At 38.9% G+C, this 19,810-nt stretch overlaps 2 protein-coding genes across 4 annotated transcripts; one reads left to right on the forward strand and one right to left on the reverse strand.

Annotated features, from left to right (window-relative positions):
- The first annotated feature begins 240 nt into the window (after positions 1-240).
- Positions 241-6,267, forward strand: kdm8 (lysine (K)-specific demethylase 8). Of its 3 annotated transcripts, none has more exons than XM_087839934.1 (8): positions 241-337; positions 1,616-2,102; positions 2,836-3,008; positions 3,770-3,902; positions 4,470-4,520; positions 5,632-5,781; positions 5,881-5,973; positions 6,058-6,267. In XM_087839934.1, exons 2-8 carry the CDS (start codon positions 1,641-1,643, stop codon positions 6,220-6,222), a joined length of 1,227 nt encoding a protein of 408 aa, XP_087696060.1. In that variant the 5' UTR covers positions 241-337; positions 1,616-1,640; the 3' UTR covers positions 6,223-6,267. The 3 variants fall into 3 exon arrangements, with proteins under 3 accessions (XP_087696060.1, XP_087696059.1, XP_006798235.2); XM_087839933.1 differs by lacking the exon at positions 241-337 and adding an exon at positions 344-531; XM_006798172.3 differs by lacking the exons at positions 241-337; positions 4,470-4,520 and adding an exon at positions 344-531.
- Positions 6,268-8,876: 2,609 nt separating this feature from the next.
- On the reverse strand, positions 8,877-19,590 carry LOC102791617 (UNC93-like protein MFSD11). The gene is made up of 13 exons (XM_006798173.3): positions 19,120-19,590; positions 18,690-18,745; positions 18,511-18,618; positions 18,350-18,429; positions 17,170-17,266; positions 14,500-14,558; positions 14,228-14,372; positions 13,255-13,304; positions 11,480-11,545; positions 11,270-11,395; positions 11,001-11,175; positions 10,779-10,914; positions 8,877-9,620 (listed from the first exon to the last, which is right to left on the reverse strand). Exons 1-13 carry the CDS (start codon positions 19,207-19,209, stop codon positions 9,468-9,470), a joined length of 1,341 nt encoding a protein of 446 aa, XP_006798236.2. The 5' UTR covers positions 19,210-19,590; the 3' UTR covers positions 8,877-9,467.
- Between the last annotated feature and the right edge of the window lie 220 nt (positions 19,591-19,810).

Here is a 19,810-nt window from a genome sequence, read left to right on the forward strand (position 1 = left end):
AGGTTAGAGGAAATGCAGATGCTGCCACCATCTACTGGACCACAAAGGGAATCCCAGTTTCTGCCTTTTGAGAAGGAAAAGAAAAGGCTTAAGTTCTTGAAAATAAATAAACCATAAAAGCAATATTTTGTCATTAATAATTTGATGGGATCAGTTTTTATATGCAGCTTTTAATATCTACACTGCAGCGTGGAACCAATATGTTTAGCTATTCGAGTTTCCTCCCGGTGTGTTTTTGTTGTGCCACAGGCGTCAGAGTAGCGCGAGCGTGTGTGTGGAGTTGCTCCGTAATTTCACAGATATTATCGGATTATTGGTGTAAATGGCTTAGTAAAAGGTAAATGTGGCATTTTAGGGATTTAATTTGAACTTAAATTAAGTCTCCGTGTTTACGAGTCATCGTGAAACATTGCCGCCAAAACGTTTCTCACAAGTGTGCAAAATTCACAGACTGCAAGTAACTGAAAAGAGACGAAGAATGACAGAAGGAAGAAAGGGATAAATATGGAAAACTGTAAATATTTTCATGAGGTCTGGTCCTCTATTTCTGTGTCCATAAACCTGTTTCAGGTATTATGTGCGTTGCGTCATAGCTTTAAATGGGAAATTCCTGGCAAGCTTTAGTAGCAAAAAATAAGAACATTTGTATTTTTAGGAAAATATATATATATGTGTGTGTGTATGTGTAAGTAGCCACGTTTTAAAGCTACAGTCTTGCGTTCATGTTACATCTTTGTTTCTTGTGAGATTTTGGGATAAAATTGAGCATAGAGTGAATTGCACTGCGGGAGTCTAATCTCCGAGGCTTTAAAGAAAAATATAATTGGCTTTCTCCCGCTGCTGCATAAAGAAAAAAAATGAATGAGATAAAGTTCACTCTTTGCTCATACTTTGATGACTTCCATAATGAAATCTCACTGAAGGGACTGTAATTCCCTAAATATCCTAAGTCGCTGGGGTTTCCATTGGATTTTTGGGTTTGCTGCACAGCCCATGTGACTGTTTAAAAATCAGCTGGAGTGCACTCCAGGGTCGTGGATGGCTTAGGCATGTGGCATATCAAATGCTTTCTTTGTTTAGTCCAGTCTGCCTCTGAGTTCACAGGGCTGCATTTCTGTACTAAAATGAATCAGGCCCTCGGAGTTGGCTGCCTCCTGCTTTGGCATCATCTCCAGCAACACAGAGCATCCAAACGCTGATGGAGTCACATGGAGGCGGAGTTGGCGGCTCCAGCAACAACGCGGCAAAAGTGTTGTTTTCATACATGTGTCTGCCCCCCCCCTTTCTGGCTCAGGATGCCCTCACCTGTGTTCTGTTGTTGCCAGTTTAGTAATTAGTTGTATACATCTGTTTCACAGCACCAAAGAGGCTGAACAAGCGTACTGTGTATTTGTGCGACAATGGCAGGCGGTTTTAACAGTTGGTGGGCTCAATAACCAGCTAAATACATGAGGAGTCATTAATTTACATCCCTCCCCTTTAAAAAAGAAAAGTCAGTGAATTGATGAAAGTGAGCCTAAATCTGAGCAAATTTAACTTCTCAGTGCTTCGTTATAAAAACTTGAGTTGACACTTCACTGTTAACCCTGACTCACTTTCATTGTTCATTTCACAGTAAAAAAATAACGACCTTCTCGTCAATGGCATCGCTGTGGTCAAAAATCTCTCCAGTACTGCCGGCTAATGAAGACCAGTTTCCACTGAAATTCAGTGACAAAGTGGAACTGAGTGTGGTGGAAATGCTGCAACGGTCCAGGAAGCAGCTGTACGGCGACATCACAAGTTCCAGCCGATTGCTTAATGCTCAGATTATTTTGGACATTTCATGGGAGAAGCTCAACACCGGAACGTGGCGGCATGTGGACAAGGAGTGGAGGCGCGTTTACTCGTATGGCTGCCTTTTCAAAGTGGCGGCACTGTGTTGTGAAAGTCCGTCTGAAGACAAGATCCTGGAGGCTGTTCGGACTTGCGACATGGGTCTAATCATGGGCGCGGCCATCATGGGTGATATACTTCAGGTTATTGTTCGGATTCTGCAAAGTCACATAAGGACATTGAACTCTACTAAAGAAGAGGATGAGAGTGAACATGCTGAGGTCAAGGTCAGCGATTTTTTTCTTTCATCTGAAATGCACAATTTTCTGTTAGTCCATTAGTTTATTTAGTAATTACTAACTGTAAGTTCTACTAGTGAGAAAACATTCTTGTACATTTCATTCAACCTGATTCAGAGTTCGAACTAATAGTGACTGATGGGGACATTTCAGAGTAAATCTTCTGGAAGCTTGGAAAAGAAATTCCTCTGTGACCTTCATTTTGTTGCACTCCATCAGATGTCACTGAAGATTAAGTGCAGCAACTTTTCAAATGTCAGGTCACTTTGTTTAGACACCATCTAAATAGAGATGGAGAGTTTAGTGCAGGGCTGGCAGGATTTTTCGTGCTTTTTTTTCCCCTTTTAAAAGCTATCATCTTAAAAAAGCTGTTGAAATAGTCTACCCATCTGTCACGAGCTGCACAGTGGGGAATGGGGCTGCAACTAACAAGTATTTAGAAATGTTGTCTTTAATTTGTTCTTGGTTAATCAGGGCAAGGAAATGGTAGAAAGTAGCAACACATTTCCCAGAAGCTTAAAGTCATACTATGATTAAATTGCCTGCCACACTTACAGTACAAAAGAACACTGAAATCAGTATAAGCCTGAACCCAGAGAAGACTTAATTGATAGTTGTTTACTCACATATGTGAGATATAATCAAGGACTTGTTTTTCTTATCGTTTTCCTCTAAAGGTTGAATTGATTTTTTTTTTCTTTCATTTTGAAATCATTTCCAGAGAATAAAGATTGAGAGCCCGCTTGTCTCTGCAATCAAAGAAGAGTCGGCGGTTCCCAGGATAAGGTGTCCTTCACTGGAAAGTTTCAAAACAAACTACCTGCTCCCCCTCAAACCGGTGATTTTAGAAGGAATCATCGACCATTGGCCTGCTTTCAACAAACACCCCTGGAGGTTTGTTTGTACAGAATGTATTGTTGTTCAGTTCATGATTGCTATTTGTATTAATTAATTGGCTATTATCAATCATTGTCGTTTGCATATTTTTGTCCTGATGACACCAGCCAGCTGTTTCCCCCAATTATGAACCAATTTACTCTCATTAGTATGCTAATCTCAATCATGCACTGAAAAGGTTAAAGTAGATTTGAAAACCACTTTCAAAATTGTGCATTCTGTCTGTGAAAATAAGCTTCACAGTATTAGCATGTTTGCGCTCCTCCACCTTGGTTAAATGCAGCACTTACATCCAGTCCAGCCTTGTAATCAGACTATTTTACACTTGCAGCAGCAGCAGAGTGCACTTATCAAGCTGAGAGGACAGAAAACCTGAAGGACTTTGGTACAGAGAGGCAGCTGACATGTAGTATGCAGTGTGTACCACTTTGATATCTATCTGTCATTTCCTTAACTATGTGAGCAAATAGAGACAACAGGTCTGTTTACTCATCTCTGCATATGTGATTCCTGACTCTCAAGTCTGACACCAGCGTCTGATATAACTTTCTTTCAATTTAACAATATCCTTCACTGTCCTCCCTCTCATTGCTCACTCCTGACAGCAGCCTATTCACTCTGGCATCTGACATACAGCTTCTGGCACCTCAGTCACATCCTGACGTGCTTATATATAAGATGTTTTGAAGCATCGCTTCAAACCAGGATCGCCACATTTATGTGTGACTCACTCAAGTAACTGTCTCCCTCCCGCAAAGCATAGAATACCTGAGGTCTGTGGCCGGCTGCCGGACTGTTCCTGTTGAGGTGGGATCCAGGTACACTGATGAGGATTGGTCACAAACGCTGCTCACGGTCAATGAATTCATTGATAGATATATTTTGAATAAAGTAAGTGCATCTTGAGCAAGTCTTTAAATCACATTATTTATATCAGCGGTCCCCGACCTTTTTTGCGCCACAGACTGATTAAATGTCAGACAATATTTTCATGGACCGGCTTTAAGGTGTCGCGGATAAATGCAACAAAATAAAATGATACAACCAAGACAAAAACTGTGGTATTTTGTAAATATAACACTAAACACAAATTCACTGTGTAATTGTGTAACTTTATTAGCAGCGTCCTCCTGAAATGCGCCAACAACACTGAGAGTAACACCCTCCCCTCTGCCCCTTAATGCTCTCTGGTCGCTATGGTAACACGTAAATATTTCTTTCAAAATAAGACGCACAACTACAACACAGGAAAAAGACCCAGGGAAACAGAGTAAACAATAAAAACCCTGGAAACCATAAATTTCACACCCAAGACGCAACCCTCGCAGCCCGGTACCGGTCTGTGGCCCGGAGGTTGGGGACTGCCGATTTATGTGAATGAGAGAAAGAGAAGACCTTGGGATTTCTAACATGATATCTGGGCTTTTGTTGTTTGTTTTGTGTATCAACATTGAACAGGATGGAGTGAAAGCTTTGGGTTATTTGGCTCAGCACCAGCTTTTTGACCAGGTAGAGTTCAGAATTTTAGTGTTGAAACACCAAAATAATTGTAGTGAATAATTTTGTCTTCTTTAAAAATGACATTTTCAGCACTATAAAGAAAGGGATTCTTTTTCTAGCTGTCATACTAACACAAGATTGCTTTTAACATTAGTGGTATTTTTAGCAGTAATTTCAACATCAGGGCTGGATAAGATCAAATTTTTGGACTCTATGATTAGATTAGAAGGATCCCAGCCACAGAGTCACCATTTAGACTGATTTTCACACAGCATCTATATTTTTTTTTACATTTCTTGGGGATTTTATAGTGCCATGTTTCTAAATGAAACATTTATTTTTGATGTGCAAAAGCTTTGATTTCTTTATATATCACTTGGAAAATATAAAGTCTGTGCAGTGATTTGTTGAAACACCTGCAAACATACATGGGAATACAAGGAAAAAGGCAAAAACCGAGATTATACAATTCTGATGAGCTTGAAAGTGAATATGTGGCACAGTGTGAACGGTCTTAGGCAAGCTTTCTCTTAATTCCTTTAAGTAGTCTTCATGAACAGTTCTCCAGGCTTCTTAAGGACGTTCAAGGCTCTTCTTTGGATGTCGGCTGCCTTTTGTTTAATTCCCCGTTAGGATGATCCTACACTGTTTCAGTAATATTGAGGTCCAGGCTTTGGGGAGGCCAATCTGTGAGTGATATTTATCAGGCTGATAAATATCTCTGGGCTGTAATGAGACTGAAAATTCCAATAAATAAACAGACATTAATTAGACTGTTTGCAGACATTCGGGTGGCTCTCTGAGGCTGTACGGGAGCTCATCAGTAATAGTTAAGTAAAATAGTAAGTAAAAACCAACCTTATGGCAGAATATCTGTGCCAGTTTTCATGGAAATCCATCGAGTATTTATGAATATTTTTCAGTTGGAGAACTATGGTGGATATACTGACAAAAAGAAGTCATGCATTTTTTTTAGTTTGCATGGCAGAAGGTGGAAAAATAATTAGCAATTCTTTTTACTTGCCAGGAAATGTTGGCAAAGTTCTCATGAGAAAAAAAGATACTATTTAGTAAGTAAAATTAGTCTTAAATGCCCTATTACTGTTTGATTATACCTTAGATACCAGAGCTCAAGGATGATATCCGCCTCCCTGATTATTGCTGTCTTGGTGAAGGCGACGAAGAGGATATTACTGTGAATGCGTGGTTTGGTCCCGGGGGTACAGTCTCTCCTCTTCACCAAGATCCTCAACAGAACTTTCTGGCGCAGGTGCTGTTAACTGTAATGCTTTATGAATTAAATTAATGTCAAAGGTTGATCATGTGATAACAGTTTCCTTACCACACGGGATTCCTTCTGTATATACAGGTAGTGGGAAGCAAATACATTCGCCTATATTCCCCCGAGGACACAGGCAAGCTGTACCCTCATCAATCACAGCTGCTTCACAATACCAGTCAGGTAGGATTGACAGTCCATGGAGATAGCACATGTTGGACGTGCAAATGTATGCAGTATTTCCAATTTCTGACTTCTTCCGTGTAGGTGCAGGTGGAAAATCCAGATGCCGAGCGCTTCTCGGAGTTTGCCAAAGCTCCGTATCTCGAATGCGTGTTACAGCCTGGAGACGTTCTTTTCATCCCTGTCCGACACTGGCACTACGTCCGCTCCTTAGAGCTCAGCTTCTCTGTCAGCTTCTGGTGGTCGTGATTGCAGTTTCCAAATAAAAAACCATATAGCATGTGTGTAATGAAACTCGTTCAGCCTGATTTCTCCTGCCGTTGAAGAAGGTCACTGGAGAGCTTTTAACTAATGTGAGGCTAATAAAAGTATTAGGACGACCTCTGATTACAAAAACCTTTGATCCATGAACTATGCACACACATTGCTCAATGATTACTTTAATTGTGCTGCTGATGATTGCAACATCTATTATGTGGAAAGCGACCGGCAGCCACAGAAAACAACAAATGAGCAGTTAAAAGTGTTTCTGCTCATTTCATTCTGCATATAATTTACAGAGGGTTGTTAGTCATCTAATTTGATAGGGTATGTTTCTCTTTTCAAATTGGCTTATTTAATTGTGTTCTCAACCTTATTCCCACAAATATTCTCAGATGTGTGATTTCCATAATTCATGGAAATGAGGCAAGTCTTCAAATTTAATAACCAAGTGAGCTACAGGTACAGAAATGTGGTAATAAACACGGCTCTCTGGTTAAACTGACAGTCTGAGCTAATCAAGCAGGTCACACATGAAAATTAATAAATTAAATGAATTAATCCCCTGGGCATACACAGACTTTGAAATTAAAGCCATCTCATTGGTAAAGTACTTTGACGGCACAACTCTTGTTTGGCACCAGAAACGCAAAACCTGACAACAAAGGGAGCAGCGGATTTCAGACCTCTGACAAGCCAGTCGTGTATCCTGTAGGTCCTGTTCAGTCAAGCCTGGTTATTACAACTATGATGTGAGGAAGTGACAAAATTAAGCAGATCTGCCCTAATGTGCGTGTTTGATCTGGATTGAGTCAGAAGTAGCGGCGTTTTGGGAAATCAAGGCAGTGTCAGACAGGTGAACTTGAAGAGTTGTGGGGAATGCTTTGATAAAGCGCTGTAGCTCAAGGAAAGGATATATAACAGACACTTTTTCCTTTAGTTTAAGAGGGTAAAAAATACAAAGGAATTGTAGTTCAAAACAATACAGTGGCCTCAACAAGCTAAAATATTTTTCTGAAAACACAAGCTATATACTGTCTGACTCCGAAAGTGATTTTGCCAAAAAAAACAAACAAAAAAAAAAAAAGCATAAACAGTCATGTGAAACATTCCTTTGAACATGGTGGCTTGTGGGCATTGATTTATGCACAGCTCTCTTGAGGTCCCCCCGCAGCATTTCGATCAGGTTGAAGCCTGAACTTTAACTGGGTCATTGCAACACCGTGATTCTTTTCTTTTGTTGAAGATTTTCTCCTGTGCGTAGGATCATTGTCCTGTTACATGACCCAGTTTTGGCCGAGCTTTAGCTGTCAGACAAATGGCTTCACATTTGCCTCTAGAATACTTCAGCCTACAGAGGAATTCGTGGATGAATCGATGACTGCAAAGTGCCCAGGTACTGTGGCTGCAAAACAAGCCCAAATCCTCACCCCTACACCACCGCGTTTGACAGTTGGTCTGAGGTGTTTGTGCAGATGTGCTGTGTTTGGGTTTTCAAACCTTTCGGTCGCATTTGTTCAGCCTTCTTCTAATTGTACTGTTGTGAACTTTAAAATTCAACATAACTGAGGCCTTTAGAGTCTGAGATGTAGCTCTGGGATTTTTTTGCAGATTCCCTGAGCATTGCACAATCTGACCTTGGGGTAGATTTGCTGGGATGTCTACTCCTGGGAATATTGTAGCATTGTTAACACACACCAAACTTAAAATGTCTGTCTCTGGGTCAATTAAATTCTTCCAACCTACACTGCAGTATTGCAATGTTGGTAAAACCAAGCAAAAGTAGTTTTAACATTTAAAAAATATGCAAGTTTAGCTATGAGGCCTCTTTCCCTTTTTTGTTTCTGTAGATAAGGTGGCGTAATAAATAATGCCTCCTGCATTAAAGATGCCAGTGTTTGGCCTGGTTTCTGCAAATTTCAGGTAATAGACCTATCCAAAGTTGGTTACTTTCCTCACAAGCTTATCTCTCCAAACTTAATAATATAAACGCTGCCAGGATTTAATTCTGTAAGTAAATGCCGTACACTTCACTTAGCCCTTCAGTGCTTTGTTGTTGTCAAGTAAGTGGCACAATTGACTTAAGATCACACAAAACTGCTTACTCTCATTATAATGTAATCAATACTCAATTACCAGTGAAGTAATGTGGGACCTCTGGGCCTGTAACCCTTTCCTTTAAACTTAGACCTCGCTTTCGCCTTCTTTTTGATTAATGGCAATTGATTTTCAAATAAATCTGGCAAATAAGGATTAGATCCAATTGATTTACAGTAGGCAATAGACAGGTTTTAGTGAGAAAATGCTGAAACCCCAATAAATCCAAAACACAGATTTGGAAAAAGCTCAAGATTATTTCTGTTCAGATATGTAATATAAATAGCTCAATAATGCCACATTGTTTTAAGAGCCAGAATTTGTGAATTGGAATGAAGAATGAAAGAAAACAACCCAAAAATTAAAGTGCAGGCTCTCAACTTGTTTACAGGTCACATGTAATTTAATTAATACACATGAGCACATGAATGTTTATCTACAGATCAAACCTTTTGTCAGCTGTTACCACTTGCCTTGACTTTAACATTTGCACCGCTGACTTAAATGATGATTTATAATAATCATGTAGACCACACAACACAGTCTATACTTGAGCCCCCCCAGTGTTTTAAAATTTATTCAGCAAAATTGGTGAAAACATTTACATTAATATGCAAAAATGTAAAAAAAAAAATGAAGTGATTGTCAAGCATTAATTAGTGTCATCTATTCTTGTCATTATAAACAGCACTAAACATCCTGCAGTAACGCTTTAGATTCATAAATTAACTTCAACAATGGCACCGTTATTATGAACGCGAGCTTCCAAAGCAATGCAAAGCAGATGATAAGGTAAGTTATTAAAATTCCATATTAAGACCGCATGCAGTACAACAGAGTAATAGAAAAATAACTTTAAAGATGTCCGATGACCACTTTGTAGAGTGAGAGGAAAAAAGGATTGTGCAAAGTACAGTGTGGACTTGTAAGGCAGCTTGGTTTCAGCTATGGCATCAATTCAAACTCTCGTTAGTGTCGATGCTATGCGAATGCGCACGACCCTCGGTGCTTCATTACAGAAAGAGATTTTTTAAAAGCGCTTCATGAAATGAGATTTTTTTAAATTACAGGATTTCTGATGGCCTCATTTTATCCCGAAAATGAGTTTCAGAAAGCCATTAATGCTGAGATGAATCCTAAAATTCCTGTATATCTACAGAGAAGTTCTGCATCCTCTCCACCACGAAGAAGCAGAGTGTTCCAGTGAAGCCCAGGACGACCATCAGCAGGAGCTGCCACATCAGCATGATGTAACCGCTGTAGAAGAACGCAGCCGCTGCACAGACAGACTAACAAGGGACAGACAGATTTAATGTTGTTGATTAACATGATAAAGTGCTTTTACAAATCTAATAAACTAAGTTGCACAAATTATTACACAAAAATATAAAGTTTTCCAGCTTCACCAATCACCCCCTCAAAGTCATATCCTTGAGTAGCACAGCACAACTTCCATAATGTCTGCTATTTTCAGATCATTACCATTCTAAACAATCCAAACAATGACCTTTCGACTTAAGCTTTATTTAGGAGGAGTGGAAAAAGCCACAGTGAGCAAGATGTGGCCAGTAGTGAGTGACGATAATGGTGAAGTGGCCAAAAGGGTTCCTGTATTTTCAATTTGCTGTCTGCCAGTGCATGATATTACAGGCAAACCACACCATTCAGTTCATTTTCACATGATGCTCTCCCTCATACACCACAGGATATTATACTGTCGTAGAAATCCTCATAAACAGTCTGAACCTAAATCAACTATAAACATGCTCCTGAGCTGACCCAATGCTCCGTCTTAAAGTTTGGATTCTGCATGCTTTCCACTGTCAGCTTGGATTGGGGTTTATATCCTGATCCCCATAAAAGTCTGAAGGTTTCTCAAGTGGAAATGCACATGTGGGAGTGGTGTGGCCTACAGAGAGCATGAAAAACAGCAGCAGCACTGGAAGCAGTGCAGCGCTGAAGATGGCGTTGAAGAAGAGATCAGATGTGTTTAAATCACACGTGGTTTTCATTTTTCTGGGCAGACTCAGAGAGCTTTATAAGATACTAAACATACTATTACTTTCAAACTCATGAATCCCACTTTAAGATTTACTGTTAACAATTTCCCAGTAACAGCAAAATCTGAGCTGGACTTCAACTAGGTGGCACAACCATGTCAAGATTTCTCAGTTTGTTTATGTTCATTGCATTGTGGTGTATTTTCCACGCCTTGACAAAATCAAAAAGATTTTTTTTGAATATTTATAAAGCATACATTCATTTCTAGAGCTTAATTTTCAATTCAAAATCAAAGAAAAAGGAAGAAGGTAAGATATACAGCATATCTGCCTTTTTTCTTTGTACTGTGACTTCAGGTGAATTTATTTCACTTGGAAGGAACACATTTTGCAGCAGCTTTGGTCTGCTCTGCTAACAACGTCTGAGAACTGGCAACTCAGGATTACCTGGATGAATTTAAAAATGGCGAAAGCCGGCGCGCTTTCTTCAGCATAAACATGGCCTAATATGCTGTAGAGCTGTGTGTTGAAACAGCTGTCCCCGAGTCCAAGCAAAAAGCTGCACAGCAGGGCAATGGATACACTGAGAAAGAAAAAGAAGAAATAAAATCAAAGCATAATCTCAAACAGTTTTTTCTTATATGCTAAATTATCATAAAAACTGGATACCTTGGGGTTAGATATGGCTTCTTTAGGGACGTGGTTTCAAAAACAGTGGGGGCATCATCAGGGATGTTAAGAAAGATCAAATAGAAGGCAACAAAATGGGCAACCATTCCCAGAAACACCACAGAAGTTCGTCTGAAGCGGCTGTTCTTGCACAACAATCCAAACAAACCCCCACCTGATGGAAAAGGGCATATTCTGCATAAATCAATCAATCTGCACGGCCTTGAATGACTTTAAATAACTTTGCTAAGAGCAGAAAGTGAACGTACCTACTATTTCTCCAATGCCTACAACAATCCCTGAGATCCCAATCAAGCCTTTAGCTGCTTCTGCAAACTGTGCAGTTGCTCCAATACACGTCCCATACACTCCACTGTAAAAAGATAGCTCAAGGCCTGGAGAACAGGGAGTGCATGCTGTAGCTGCAGGCATTTTTACTGGAGGCTAAAATATTTAATATGCAAAAGCATTTGACTTACCGCTGTACGCCATGCAAGGACTCAGAAGAAGTATAGTTTTAGTCTTCAGCAGTCGTAGGATGGTTTCTGAAAGGGAGAGTTACAACACAATGATTTAAAATGTTAATAAATGCCGTTCTTCCACTTTAGCTCGGTATTGAGCTGAGAATTTAACACAGTTCAATGCAGAAGGAAAATATTCTGCCATAATAAGCCATATATAAATGCTAATTTTAAAAAAAACAGCCAAGAGAGACTTGGCTGTTAGAAAAATTCAGATTTTAAAAGAGGAAATCCCACTAGGCTTGTTTATATATGCCTGGATGGCCCTTCTTGACATGAATCAGCTTGCATCTTTGATAAAAGCTGATACCTTTAAGGCAGGTGCGCACGAGTCTAAATGCACACAGAGATACACGCGAGACAAGGTGCAATCTGATCATCCAAACAACTTGAGGCTGCACTGAAGGCAGGTGCAAGTGCAGCAGCAGAGTTTCCAGTTGACAAACATAGAATCTGAAATAAACTAACACACAGGCAGATTCTATGTACTCTGTTGTGATGCTAGAAGATTTTTATCCATATGAAAGCGATTTTTGCCTTCAAGAAAAACAAAACCGCCTGTGAGTGCCTGCTAGTTTCACAAAAAGAGCAATGAAAAGCAATGCAAATAACAAGAGAGGAAAAGGGAAAATAAATACTTCGGTAGCATCTTACATTCCTTTTGAATGCTCAGTATATCAGATGATACCCATCTACAGTGCAAGGGGGGAGAAACAGTGAATAGCTGTACAGGCAGGAATTTCAACTCTTTGGTTCAATATTGGCTGATTGCCAGGAAATCTGGATGTACCCCTTAGGATAAAAAAAAAACAAACAAAAAAAACTGATATATGTTCCTCCGTACAAACAGGAAGAGAGAACTACAGTGTTGGAATTTAATGACTTTGAAATGTCACTGCAATTATCCTTACAAATATACACTCAGCGGCTACTTTATTAGGTCACCTGTTTGTGTACTCATTAACGCAAATATCTAATCAGCCCTTGGTGCATAAATATGTAGAAATGGTCAAAACTATCCACTGAAGAAGAGTGATTTAAGTGACTTTAAACGTGGCATGGTTATTAGTGCCAGATGGGCTGGTCTTTTAGAAACTGCTGCTCTACTGGGATTTTTCCCACATAACCATCTCTAGAGTTTAAAGAGAATAGCCTGAAATAGAGAAGCCAAACTGTGAGCGATAGATAGATAGATAGATAGATAGATAGATAGATAGATAGATAGATAGATAGATAGATAGATAGATAGATAGATAGATAGATATGGATAGGTAGATAGACATATAGATAGAGATAGATAGATATATAGGTAGATAGATATATAGATAGAGATAGAGAGAGATATGTCTTTGTGTGTGTGTGTAGAGCTCTTTATTTTCCTGTGAAAGAACATTATCCATGCTGTCTGTCAGGAATATATTCAACAGTGTCACTTTTTCACTCTTCCAGCATGAATAAAGCGGATTATAAAAACCTTGAATGAGCTCACAGTATCCATTTAGAGCACATTAGTCTTGTTACTACACAAAGTTCCTTATGTATCCATATATACAGCACATATGGGATTTTCTCAATTACACTTTGCACCAGCATGCATTTACTGCATTCAATATGCACATTTATATGGATGTATAATGAATCCAGTAAATGTATGTAAATGAGCAAGTATCATTTTAGCAAAGCTCGTTAGGTACGCCTCAATGTGGCTTTCCAAAAGTGCAGATGAAACTTACTGAACTCCGATTTAGTATCCTGCATGGCAGTGTTCGCTCTGTGCTTGTACCTAGACAACAACAATTAAATCAATAACAACTTCCACAACATTGAAATTAATCAACAGAGATAAAGTGCATACACAGACAATCTCAAACGTCCCTTCAACTAAAGAACAGGCGGAGGAATTTAAAAATCAGACAGTGGAAGGATTGCTCCCGATGAGATTCTTTGTTATTCTGTTGGAGTCATTGTTTAGTTCCAGACTTGGCTAATAAACACTAAAACCCATGCATGCATCACGCATACCCGTAACTGCTTTTCACACACATCTGCTGCCACAAGAGTGCTAGAAAGAGTATGTTTTGCTAACAAGACTTTTAGCCTCATGGTTTGTTTTTTGCGATGGATGTTTGTGAATGATACATTTATGGAATGTAATTTAATTTTCCCTATGACTTTTATTTGCCTTTGATGCCAGTTCAGATTTTTTCCCCCATCTTGTGATTTCAGTCAAACTTTGTTCATAATTCAAGACATTAAAATTTTAATATGCCTTAAAAATGTTGAAGGTTGGGGTCTTTAACTGCTGTTTCTCTCAAAGAGAAATGTTCTCTCGTCTCTTCCCCAAATCTGCCTGATTGCGCCCTACTTAAGTAAAGCGCTGTGATTAGGCAAGACTCTGTCAAAATTGCATTGATCTAGAGAAAATGATCAGTCCATTTTTTGTGAAGGACAAGAGTGATTTATAAGTCTTGTAGAAGAGCAGCAGTAAGTCAAAAAGTGGTGATTTAAGATTAAGAAAAAAAAAACCTGTTTCGTGGGAGGTCTGAAAACACCTTAAGAAGGTCAACTGGATTAAAAAGGACATTTTTGGCCATGTTAGCCGTTGTGTATCCTATCCGAGCAGTAGCTCAGACACTTTATGTATTCTGAGTCATTCTGTGGGTCTGCAGTGAAAAATGTGTAATTATCTAAAGGATATTCATTTACATCGTGCGAGTTGAGAGCAGTGACTGCCCTTCCTCTTCAGAGAGCATCTCCTCTTCATGATGGCTCTTTCTCAACACCAGGAAGCTAAGTGTGCCGAGGATGGATATAACCAGCAGGGACAGAAAAATGTTTCTCCTGCTGTTGTCTGAGACAGGAAGATCAAAGTAAATCGCTTAATGAAAATGTGCTAGAAATATTAATAACATTAAGCTGGAGCATACTCAAACTAAAGAGCATTTTCATGCTGTTAACTTACACAAGTTTGACCTTACCTGGTATTTCTGTTCTTCCATTCCAGTCAAAATAAATGTAAAGATTACCAAACAACATGCTGTCGAGACAAAAAAAAAACGGTGCAAAGAAAATAAGTAAAAGAACATTTCTCAAACAAAGCAGGGATGTACTGGACTTGCTGATAGGTTAAATTCTTGTTTTCCTTTATTTTGGTAAAGTTAATAAACCGCCTCCTCCTTAATTTCATGTTAATAGGTATGTATCAACTTCCACATATATGCCAAGGCTTCTCAGCTAGTTGATGCATTTTAGCGAGATGCCATTTATTTTAGCTATGCTGCATGCCAAATTATTTTCATTTCACTGTTGTCCAAATATAATTTATGGCGTACAGCACCCTCCAAACTCTCCACAGCGGCATTCAAAATGTACTCGGTGGACAAGGACTCTACTTTGGACGAGCTGCATTTATAGATGTAAAAATGATGCTGTGTGATAGAACGTCTGTGTCTGATCATGATGGTGATTTACTGAGAAAATAAACGAAAAGATATCATTTAGACTATACTTCCAAAAGTATTCGCTCATCTTCCTTCACACGCATATGAACGTGTGAATTCATAAAGTTTAAGATGATGTCAGCCTATCCTTTGCAGATATAACAGCTTCAGCTCTTCTGGGAAGGCTTTCTTTTTACAAGGTTTAGAAGTGTGTTTATGGGAATTTTTGACCATTCTTCCAGAAGTGCATTTGTGAGGTCAGATATTGATGTTGGACAAGAAGGCCTGGCTCACAGTATCTGCTCTAGCTCTGTTGGATTGAGGTCAGGACTCAGTCAAGTTCTTCTACACCAAACTTGCTCATCCATGTCTTGGTGGACCTTGCTTTGTGCACTGGTGGATAAAGCAAGAGGCCATCCCAAAACTATTACCACTAAGTCAGAAACATAAAAGTGTCCAAAATGTCTTGGTATGCTGAAGCATTAAGACTTCCTTTCACAGATTTATCCATCTGATTGCCAAATGGAGATTGCCACCGACTTCCACATTGTTATAATACCACTAACAGTTGACTGTGGAAAATTTAGTATCAGGGAAATATATCCTATCCTATCTCCTATCACAGTACCATGCTGGAATTCACTGAGCTCCTGAGAGCGACCCACTTTCACAAATGTTTGTAGAAGCAGTCTCCATGCCTAGGTCCTTGATTTTATACAGCTATAGCCATATAAGTAGTTAGAACACCAGAATTAAATTATTTGGATGTGTGAGTAAATGCTTTTGGTAATATAGCGTATATGTATAAATAGGGAGAAGGAAAAGGTTCATGAGGACGCATTTGTTTTTGGCGTTTGGTAAGGCAAATACACCATGCGAGCCAACGAGGAACACAGAAACTCCTTCAGGGTTTATCACAGTTTAACCACTATTGACTTTCATTATTAGTTCAGTTAAACATTCTCTGCTCTCTGTGCAATTTATTATGTGTACATCAAATTTTATGTGCACCAAACCTCTCTGGGCCTTTGAAACCTTAAAATAGTGACCTTTAATTAAAGTGCTCCCATTTGGACAATCAGAGTAATTAAAAGAAAAGACTGTGGACATGGTGTTAGCTGAATCATTTGAGAAATCATGTATGATAGACAGAAAATGTGGAGAAAGTTTATTTATTGGCTGGATCAAACACTGACTTTATAAGCATAATAATCTGCATTTTTGCCTCCGAGGATTCTTCTTTCGTGTTTTTTTTTAAGTTGTTTATTTGCCTTTCACGGTTAACACTGGAGTTCTGTAAAATTCTGTGATCTATTTCTGTCTTTAATTACATATCTACCTAAACTAAAAAATGTAGATGAGCAATTAGTCTGTCCCAGAGCCACGGCAATGGATGAAAGGGGTTAGTGATTTTCAGTGGTATTCTGTGTTTGTGTCTGCAGGCTGTGAAGAACTGATTCATAAGTTTACCGTGGCAGTGATCACCACTGGAGAGTCAGATTAGCATTACCCTATTGGGAGCGTTGGCACAGGTGACAGCCAATGTTATTATTATACTAATTCAATTTGCATATTTTAACAAATACAAATTAGTCGTCCGAGCCAGTGTGCGAGAGCAATGGGCCAAATGGAGAAGATGAAAAGACCATAACTGTCACCTAGCGAACTTTAAGAGGCATTCGTGTTTTTTAGATTTTGCAGAGAAACTTATGACTGGTTTAAAGAAAAGATCATTTATAAAATGATCTACTAAATGTTTCTTTTTCTTTGAAGTTTGCACTATATATTTTCGAGCTGAAAATACAGACAGAACAAAATGTTGGCAGCTGCGCTGCAGTTACACCTTTGATCAACTGGAGTAGCTTCATCAAACAGCAGAACAAAACGATAACAAGTGAAAACACGGTGATCAGTCGTGTTTTATGAACCGGATGTACTGGTGGAAATGAATATTTCGATGCAAGGTCGATTAATTGTAACTTTGGGTTTGTTCAGAGCGCAGATGAGCAGGAAGACTGTTATATCCTCAAAAAAAACATTACTATTTACTTCACACAGCCCAAAGTTAAAAATTCTCATATACAGCATGATGCAAATGAAAACTAAATCAATTAAATGAAATGAAATGAAATACTCTCTGGTTTAAAGAAACTTTAAAATGTTAAAGGTTTGTCTTTAAAAGACACAAAGACTGGAGTAGCTCCGTACCTGCATTGTAGGAGAGCCCAGAACATTCCAGTGTTTCTGTTGATGGTGGAGGCCTCTGAGTTTTCCACCAGAAACTGTCCTTGAGCTGTCCAGAGCACTGAAGGAACGTGAATGAGGGCGGGTCATTGAAGTAGGAAAAAAGGTCAATTAATTGCCCACATTAATAAATATATAATTTTTATTTTTTTTCATTGTCAAGTAATGCATCATACCATACAGTAGCTCTAGGACTTGATAAAAATTCATTGCTCTGCAGTGATTTGAGGCTGCATTAAAAACATTTTTTCTTCATTTTTCCAGCACATGCTCAGCACGAGGTCTGCTTTCTCTGTATTTCCGCTAACATTTACAAGCAAACCAAAGGTGTTAAGCACTATTTGCAGAATCAGCCCCTAACCCATTTAAGGTCTAATTTGGGATATACTGTTTATGTTCATCATCATATCCCAGCCATGATAATCCCTGTATGCATGATTAAACTGCATTTGGATTTTGGCACAGAAATTGAGCTTGCACGGACTGCAAAAGCCAACAACAGCCACCTTCAAGTATTTATGTTGCTGAAAGTCTTCGTCTGTTACTACACTGTATCCTGCCTCAGTGTTCATATGCACATTTTAGTAAGTGGGCTGTGATGCACGTGGCAAAGAAAACTCTGAAAGGTGAATATTTAAACAAATCAAAAATACAAATATATATACTCAAAAATAAAAATAAAACATGAAAGCCTGAACTGTTGATACACGGCTTTCATGTGGTTTATGCCAAATTCTGACCCCTAGCAATGTCGCAGCAATGATCAGTCCAGGTAAGACTGAGTTATTTTAAAGATATTTTATGCAGAAAAAATCAACACATTAATCGATGATGAAACTGATTAGTTGCAACCCAGCTGTGAAAATAAAATATCCAGTAAAAACACCAGAATAACGACCAAAAAAAGGTCCAATCAGTAATTCTTGACATATTCACGTTTCAAATTTATATTAATAATTATTCAGTTAAATAATGATAATAACCATACTGCAATGTTCATATTTTCACACCATTCTGTATGTCTTTTAAACAGACACTAACTCTCACTTTGTATATAATCTGCATGCAATTGCAAGCATGTATTCAAAGACATTTAAAAGCCAGGCTTGAAGTTCCAAAGACAGTTTAGGAGAGAGCGACTTACTGGCTGCTCCTATGCCGATGAGAACGGAGGTCAAGTAAAAAGACCATGTCGAGGGGACGATGAACATCGCAATGTAACCACTAGAGAAAAACATAATGATGATGAACATGTCTCAGCATCTTTGTCCGTTTCCTTTATGCAAACAGAACGTCAGTATTTACCTGTACAGCAGGCCGCTCAGAAACATGGTTATTTTTGGTCCAATAACTGTAACAATCATTGGTGCAAGCAGATTGGAGAACGAGAAGACTCCATAGATGATTCCAAGGCTGTAAAGTGGGGGCAGTAAGTAGCAGTAAGTAAATAAATGCAAGTTGGTGAAATGAACGCCATGACCTACCTGTGGTACCCACTTCCAGTGAAAGTAGAATTTCCCAGGCTTTTCACTACAGTTTGCTGCAAATAGGAAAAGAATAAAAGTCTATGTGAACCACAGGGTTAGAATTTACATATTAAGTCACAGTAATGTCCTTAAGTCATTCATAAGATTTGATTAGTTCAGTGATCATTGAAGAAAATTAGAAACACGAGATGCGCCTCACATAGTTGGCTGCCCTGTTTCATGCATCCCATGAGGCGGTTAATTTTTTTTTCTTTAGAAATTACTTTAAAAGCTGTTATGAGAAGAAAGAAAACGTTGTTGTATACGAGCAACATAAATGAACTTCCTGTCTCTTAAATACAAATCTCGACTCAATGCGCTGTCCTCTAACATTCTGGGGCAAAGTAAAAATGAAATGTAATTAAAAAAGCAAAGTTTACGAAGTTACCTCAATATTTCCACAGGTGGTGAAGGCGGTGAAAATAAACAAAAATCCCACACCCAAAATCACAACGTTGAAAGTCCTTCTGTCTGCCATGGCGTCTTCTTTAATCGCGTTAAATCAGACACATTTTGAATTCACTGCAGACTCGCGATTCAGTAGCGTCGCTAAGTTTGTACTATAAGCCTAAAACCTCCCATGTGTACTCGCGTGGATCCATTTCAGCAGCTGCGAAAATAAAGTTCACTTCACAAACTGTAAAGTTCGCGTTTAGTGAGCGAACAGCGGCCGGAGATGAGCGGTGTGGCGTATATGCAGACAGTTAAAGGAGCAGCACTGTCATGAGAACACGTCTCTCCTATTACCCAAAGTACGCATGACAACTTGTGACTTAAATTAAAAGTTACTGGGGATTTTTTTTTCTTTTTTTTTTTTTTGAGATCTTCCTTTTACTGTGACCTCTTCGTCATGGCTTTCGTCACTCTCCTTTTCGCCTTCAGTTTCTTCTTCTAGTGCAATTTGCGGACATTTACACGTATTTTATCTTTGCTGCCTTCCAGAGGTGACCAGAAGAAACATTCCATGTGGGAAATAGATGACTTTTTATTGCGCTATTACGCAATAGGAAAAAGTTTATGGAGTACATGTCCCTTCCACGCATAAGGACGTTGGAGCGGAAAAGAGAGATTGCATTGCA

This window comes from Neolamprologus brichardi, chromosome 4, assembly GCF_056152115.1.
Source record: "Neolamprologus brichardi isolate AB-2024 chromosome 4, ASM5615211v1, whole genome shotgun sequence".
In the NCBI taxonomy this organism is placed as follows: Eukaryota; Metazoa; Chordata; class Actinopteri; order Cichliformes; family Cichlidae; genus Neolamprologus; species Neolamprologus brichardi.

What these genes read in the sequence shown, in the direction of transcription:
- kdm8 (XM_087839933.1), top strand. An exon ending in TTCAACAAACACCCCTGGAG is followed by an intron (nt 3,009 to 3,769) that starts GTTTGTTTGTAC and finishes CCTCCCGCAAAG; the next exon opens with CATAGAATACCTGAGGTCTG. An exon ending in AACAGAACTTTCTGGCGCAG is followed by an intron (nt 5,782 to 5,880) that starts GTGCTGTTAACT and finishes CTGTATATACAG; the next exon opens with GTAGTGGGAAGCAAATACAT.
- LOC102791617 (XM_006798173.3), bottom strand. Translation starts at nt 19,209, where the DNA reads ATGGCAGACAGAAGGACTTTCAACGTTGTGATTTTGGGTGTGGGATTT. An exon ending in CCACCTGTGGAAATATTGAG is followed by an intron (nt 18,746 to 19,119) that starts GTAACTTCGTAA and finishes TCCTATTTGCAG; the next exon opens with CAAACTGTAGTGAAAAGCCT. An exon ending in CATCGGCATAGGAGCAGCCA is followed by an intron (nt 17,267 to 18,349) that starts GTAAGTCGCTCT and finishes ACGTTCCTTCAG; the next exon opens with TGCTCTGGACAGCTCAAGGA.